The following is a 7,500-nucleotide window of genomic DNA, read 5'->3' as shown; positions in this document are numbered from 1 at the left end:
CACAGAAGCGTTCTATCTGAGAACGTATGGGACTTCAAATAATTTTCAAATGATTTTATTCATGGCACTTTTTTTTAGAGATAAGCTAGAGAAACAACAAAGAGAGACAGAAAGAGAGAGAAAGATTTTATCTTCCACATGAGCTGAAACCAAACATCCTCTAACACACCATAAAACTCCTAGTATGACAACACAGTCAGTCACAGCATAAGCTTCAAGAGACAGAGAATACAAATAACAGGATGTACAGTATGGGACTTCTAAGAAGCAACGCTGTGCTCATGATGATGCATTGCAAGAGCATGGAACCATTTGTAGTAACCGATGTCTCATGCAAAAACGTACAGCCACCTTTGAAACTTGCTTACTCAGAGCCTCTCATACGAACTCCCCCTCGGATGTGGTCTCCGTAATGCACCTGTCCAATAGCTAACCAGCATCTAGCAATACTAATTCAATTTGCTCTCAGCGTGCGGATGTTTACAGTATATGACTACTTTTACTTGACCCAGATCAGATAAGGCTGGTATGTTGGCGCACTGGGACCTGCTGGTGTAGGTGCATAGAGAACTCATCTCTCTCTGGCGTTCAGGCCGTTTGCAGTTAGTGGCATTCAGACCGTGGAACACCCTCCCACAAGATATTAGAAACGCCTGGAGTTTTACATCGCAAAAACATACTTTTATCACGTTGCTTTTACACCATAAGAGATTTATTCCCTCCCCTCCGTTTTATTCTATTCAGCTGTGTTATTGTAATTATCTATGTGTAAAGCATTTTGTGCTATACTTCATACGAACGCTATAAATAAATGTATTATTATCCTTATTGAGCTTGCAGGTGGGATTCATACACTCTGGTTTTTATGGGGCCAGTGCTACCAATTCCCAGGATCAAAAGACTTGTGAAGAAAACTCAGATCTTCAAGGAAACCGTTTGCGCAAAATAACACCACATTTATCAAATGACTTCATAATAACACAAATACGGAAACTAATAGCACACTGCATGACATAAAATATCTACTTTTATTTATAAGTAGATTCACAGCACACGAAAGTTTCTACGAATGAAAAAAAAAGTGTACTTTCTAGAAACAAACATAAATCTGTCTGCAGAGGCTAATAGGATCCAGATTGTTGTAGAGAGCATCCAGAAGGCACTTATGTCTTGGCCCTGGTGGTGACATGTGACGTTTTTATCCCCAAAGGCCACTAGTAGGCCAGAGTGTAAAAAAAAAAAAAAATACAACAGGAATTCACCCTTCATTATAAATCCAGCTCTATCGATAAATCAGAGGGCTTAACGTGTCTAACAGCGTTTCTGGGGGGAAATAAAAAATTGTGAAATAATAGCGCCACTTAAGACAAACATCACATGTCGCAACTGAGCTGGTCCATTACTTAAGGAGCCGTTTGGTTCAACGCTGTGTAGTTAAGCACCTTTGTGTCCACTCATCATCACTGCCTTTGAGGAAGTGGAAATGGCTTCTCAGCATAGGTTCAATTACAAATCAATTACTGTTTGGTTAAAAAATGATGATGGTGTAAGATGTAAGACAGGTAAATGCTGCAGCGCACTCCGCTCCTCATCCTGTGGTCCCGGCGCTCACCTGTGGCTAAGCGTCCGGGGCCGAGAAGATTTGAGTAAAACACACTAATGGACATAAAGTCTGGGGGAGGAATTAGCCGGAGTCGACACACCGCGTGGTCAATAACCAAGATCCTCCACGACCACGATAGGATGGAGAGATAGTGTGAGTGTGACAGAGAGAAAGAGAGACGAGGAGGCATGCATAAGCCCACACACACACGCATGCACACACACACACACACACACACACATATAAACAAATATCAGAGATACACAGATAAACACATACACACACACACACACACACATACACAAACAAATATCAGAGATACACAGATAAAAAAATACACACACCCACACACACACACACTCGCTCTTTTGTGAGACCTACAAACATCACGGCACCACTGAAGCTGCAGCTAAACGCTCCGTGGATGACGAGAGGAGCTTCAGAAAGGTCCAGCTCCTGGGCCCAGCCGTAACGATGTCCACATAACATATGAGACCATGTGAGAGATATATGACACTTTACTGGGCTACAGACTCCCGATATCCATCTGATAGGCATGGAGAATCATGGAGGTAATAAACGCCTGCTGACTGTGTACAGTGTGCCAGCCGTGTCCTTTAGTCAAACCGAAATGGACTGGTTCCTTTAAAGATGTTTGACTCTTCGTAGTGTGTACGAGTCAACACACTCCAGCTTGCCCCTAGCAGCTCCTGTGCGTGACTTGCCCCGTGAAACACAGCACACAAAGTGTATAAATACAGGGGAAGGCAGGTAGTGAGTGCAAACACATGTCAAGTGTTCGTATGACTTTTGTAATTGCGTGTTTATACAGTTAGTGCATAAGTAGTGTCGGTAGGCAGTGCAGAGTGGAGTGGAGTGGAGATGTGACAGCGGAGGGCAGCTGGTTGGCATGGAGACACAGTGGTGCCCTTACCAGGATGAAGAGGCCCTCGTTGGCAAATTTCTGATGGTCAGGGATGGTGGAGAACACAGACAGCACCAGACAGCTGAAGACCAGCAGGAAACTGAAACGCAAACACAGACGTGCACACAAACACACACACACACACACACACACAGTCATGCACACAGAGACACAGACACGGGCTCACACAGACACACACACACACACACAGACAAACAAACATACAGGTCAGTAACACTAATAAACACAAAAGATTAGTGGGATTTTGCAGTCCCAGCAACAGTCATTTAATAATGCACATATTAGACAGGAGACACTTCCACATGAGGGCAATACAGTCTAGACTAGAGGGGGAAACAATCTAATATTTCTTTCACAAAACAAAAGCAAAAGTAAAATCCTTTTGTAATTTCCCTGGAACTCTTTACTTGATCCTGGCAACAAGAGACTGTCTGTGTAATAGAACAAAACCAACAGCACAAGGACAGAACACACAGTTCTGCAAGAGCACACACACACGCACGCACGCACGCACGCACGCACGCACGCACGCACGCACGCACGCACACACACACACACACACACACACACACACACACACACACACACACACACACACACACACACACACACACACACACACACACACACACACACACACACACACACACACACACACACACACACACACACACACACTTTATAAGCGCCACAGGGGACCCACACAAAGTTCACAGTGGCGTCTGAGATGACAACAAAGCCATAATGATGACCCTTTCCACTGGTGGAACACTGATAATGCCACCAGCCACGGCTACAGCGTTCCACTGGCGGACTGTTTAAAGGACAGTCGCTAATCCGCGCTGGCGTCCGCGTCACTCGCAGCGAGCGGGAGATTCTCGTGGCTCCCGACCCCCGAGAATGCGCAGCATGCCGTTTCGGAAAATCGCTGGGGATGAGATCGGATATTAGGCCAATCACTGGGAACGGCACCGATCCTTCAGAAGGGAATCCGAGCCCGAGATGTCAGGGAGACTCGGGGAGAGGCGGGGGGAAGGCCCTCGCCAGGTGTGTCCAGCTGAGGGCTGCGTGGGACAAACAGCTCGTCTTACCCTCTCGTCCACTGGCCTCTCCCTTCAGCTTCCTCCATCTGCGAACATGTTTGGTTGGAGTCTTGCCTGACAACAGCAGCTGTTGCTGAGGACAGTACCAGCTAGCCCTACCCCCCCCCACCACCACCACCCCTCAAATCTGAGATTAAAACTCCAAACAGTCGAGCTCGACAGTGTAACCAATTTGAGCGTAATGTATAAGCTCATTTGAGCATACACATCTTTACCAATCACATTTCAACTACACATACACACACTCTACTCACACCACACACACACACACACAACAGAGATATTTCACGGGTATGAAAAAGCAAACTAAGGTGGTTTAGCTGTAAATCTCTCCAGCACTCCTCCTCCAGACTGAGCGAGCGGAAGTGGAAGGCTGAGATAGAGAGGTGCAAGTGTTACATTTTGAAAGGAGAGAAGTCCAGCGGAGGTTCGAGTGATAACACAGCCAGACACGAAGAGCTGACAGTTCAAAACACTTGACAGGAAACTAGATCATTGAAACAGCCATGAAGGAAGGCGTGTGCTTGACAACCCCAGCAAAATGCTCACGAAGACTACTGTTAGTGAAGCTGTTTTTTACGCACAAAGGTTGATGATTTTGTTTAGGTTGCTTTGGTTCTTTGACTGGGCATTCAGGCCACAGGCAGTGAATTTAGGACAGTCAGAGATACTGGGAACAACATAAGGTGCTTCTGCGATTACAGCCAGCCAAAATGTGCTTTGTCATTGCGTTGTGTCAAAGTTTCAGGATTCATTTGAGTTATGGTTTGGTTTTTAGTCATTCTCAATTTGGCTATGTCTGAGCATAAAAACAGGTATTCAGAATAGGCTTTCATGTAACCAAATGGTCGCGTGCTACAGTACATACTCTTTCCCTCAGTGTATGTTCAGCACGAGATGACCCAGTCTGATCAACTCTCATCCCTACACTCCTCATGTGATCACTACAGAGAGTTCATCGGAGATCTCTGCAGTCCTTTTCCCAAGGGGTCGTGGCTGACGTAGGAAAGCACCGCACGGATTCGGTGAGAGCTCAACCGAATCGCTGAGTTCAGCAATGGCACCTTCCCCCCCAAGGCAATATGGGTTAAGCCCTTTTTGGTTCTTTTATAGTTCTATATACGAAGTTTATATTTAACTTCTCTATAAATGTCACCAGGTTGTGCCCCTCTCTCCCCACCACAAAATCTCCACTGGTCTACAAAAGGGGCATCTAGATGTGTTCATTACTGCCATCAAACAGAGTCAAGGGGCTGTGGGAAGCATGTGTGCTCCAAGGGTTGCCCTCTTGTGGTCTTGTAATAGTCAGGGGGGAACCGCATGTTTCATATCGGCCTTTACCCACACAGTGAAAAACAGATTTAATAAGTCGCATTACTCACGTAATACACAAACAGTGCACTTGCAAAACAAGTGCCCCTTGCAATTAAACAGTAAAGGACGACATGGAACGACACCCAGTCGTGTCACTGGCTAGCGACGTACCAGCCCTGTCAAAATAAGCCAATTAAAATTAACTACATTTACATGTGCCCATGCAGCAAATTGTTTTTCTGTGTTGTTGTTTTATTTATTTTCCGCTCTTTTCTCATATTCAGCTTAAGTGTCAGTGGACGGCTCTGCAATTAATGCCTTCATTTAGTTTGACGCAAACCCCAGACCAAATTCAGTCACCCAAAACAACAAAGTAAGTCTATAAATATGTTAAGTAATTACACAGCCCATGTCATATGTCTAAAAGCTCGGATAATTGGCTCATGAGGCACAGGGCCATATTTGGACACGGGCACAGACAGAATCTGACACTAAAACCGCACTTATGAGCTGCTAACAGGAAGTGTGTGGCAACAGCTCAGACTGTCTAGGAATGAAGCACAAACAGCCACAAACACAAACACAAACAGTCACCATGCAATTCTTGCCACAATGTGTGTGCAAATGTGTGTGTGTGTGTGTGTGTGTGTGTGTGTGTGTGTGTGTGTGTGTGTGTGTGTGTGTGTGTGTGTGTGTGTGTGTGTGTGTGTGTGTGTGTGTGTGTGATTCCTGGATTCCTGTGCCACTTCCCAGGCCCAATCCTTTAGCCGGTCTGCTCTTCTGAATCCTGGTTGGTTTACTTGGACCCAGGTTCCCAGACGGAGATTTAGCTTAGCGGTGGATTTATTAGCATTCTGAAGAAAGACTCTCCTGTGAAAGCCATGTTTGGCAGGGGACAAGGTCTAATTCCTTCCTGGATATAAATGTTGAGGATTGATTTGCCTAAAAACACTTTCTCAATGTCTCTCTGTTGTAAATGTGTTTTCTTTTTTCAATGACAGAGGTATTCAGTTCATATTTTCATAACAAAAAAGTTCATTCAGTCATTGCGCTCATTTTGCCAAAGGAGAGGAGGGAACCAGTATAATATGCAATAAATATACAAAGTCAGCTAAAATGAGGAGGCACATTAGATTTGTGAGAGAAGAATCCTCATAGCTGGAGGGGAAGAGGATAATTAGTGTGTTTTAGCGCAATTAAGGGTTTTCACTAATTGCTTCTTTTCACCCCAACTGAGTTGGCCAGCTTTCACATATGAGGTTAAGAGGTTATATCTTCCCAACATTTCATAACAAATAGGGGTATGTACGAACACACAAACAGAGACAGACAGACACACACACACATTCACGCCCACACACACTCATACACACACACACACACACACATTCACGGCCACACACACACACGCATTCACGCCCACACACACTCACACACACACGTACTGTACAGAGGCATAATCTTTCCCTCTCTATGGTGCATCGTCTGCATTTGAGGGGCTTTGATGGCTTGTGTAAAGTCATCCCCGAACATAACCCTGCAGAGGAAAGCCAAACTACCCCACCCCCCCCCCCGCGGCCAGCCTCGGCACTGATACCTCAGCATCCCAGCGCAAACACCGGGACCGAGTGGGGTGGGGTCAAAATCTGCCCGGTCTCCTCTCAGTCTGCCCCTCAGAAAAACTGATGAAGCGGGTAAAACGGACGACATCCAAGAGCATGCAGAGAGCATGTGCGGCGCATCGCATTTCAGCTGAGCGGCCGTTTTTTCGTCAGCCCAGAGTTCCCCGTTTCAGGGAAAACTGTCAATTAGAAGGAAAGAGGATGAAAAAAGGGGAGGGGTGGGGGTGGGGGTGGGGGGAGGGGGGGGTGAGGGTGAGACGAGCAGAAATGAAATCCTGGGCCTCAGCAGAATGCCGGCTGTCTCAAGAGGTCATGTGAAAAGCTTTTTGGGAAGTGGCAAGATGCTAACAACAACTAAATACCCACTCGACTACTACTGTAGCTGTCCTCATGTTTGGGTCTACCGCATACCAGGTGACCGCTTTCTTGGAATTGCCAGAAAAGCCACTCTGCTGTGAAAGTTTTATAATACCTTGCTTATTATAAAAACTGTTATACATGCAATATGGATACAGTAACGTGCTGTCATGTGAGTTGTTAGTTTGTATGCTGCTCCAAATACGACTAAGAGGTTTTGTGGTCAAAACATATTGAATTCCTTGATTATACACAATGTCTTCAGAGAGGGTTGAAGCGAAGTAATTAAGGATATATGATGCCTATTTTTATTTGTGAGGTCAATATTCTTGTCTCTATTATGACATTTAATTTTGCATAACTTTTATGTAGTAAAAATCTGATTAAATTCACCACATCGGATGTTAAAGCGAAACAATGTACAATTTCATACGTATCAAATTGTTCTGACAGTCATCCGTTGTGCTCAATTAGATTTCAATCCTATTGAATTAATTCATAAAAGACTTTACACAACACGCTTATTTAGATAAATGCCTACTGTTTTCCAAGAAA

The 7,500-nt window shown here is 45.0% G+C and overlaps 1 protein-coding gene across 1 annotated transcript in view; it reads right to left on the bottom strand.

Annotated features, from left to right (window-relative positions):
• Positions 1-7,500, bottom strand: part of LOC134072502 (potassium voltage-gated channel subfamily KQT member 4) — a 61,649-nt gene that overhangs the window by 21,570 nt on the left and 32,579 nt on the right. Inside the window, exon 2 of the mRNA XM_062529227.1 lies at positions 2,538-2,628. Coding sequence (XP_062385211.1) covers positions 2,538-2,628 — 91 coding nt within the window. The remainder of the gene's footprint in view (positions 1-2,537; positions 2,629-7,500) is intronic.

Source organism: Sardina pilchardus, chromosome 24 (assembly GCF_963854185.1).
Source record: "Sardina pilchardus chromosome 24, fSarPil1.1, whole genome shotgun sequence".
Taxonomy (NCBI): Eukaryota; Metazoa; Chordata; class Actinopteri; order Clupeiformes; family Clupeidae; genus Sardina; species Sardina pilchardus.
This window is presented reverse-complemented; position numbering and strand designations above follow the sequence as displayed.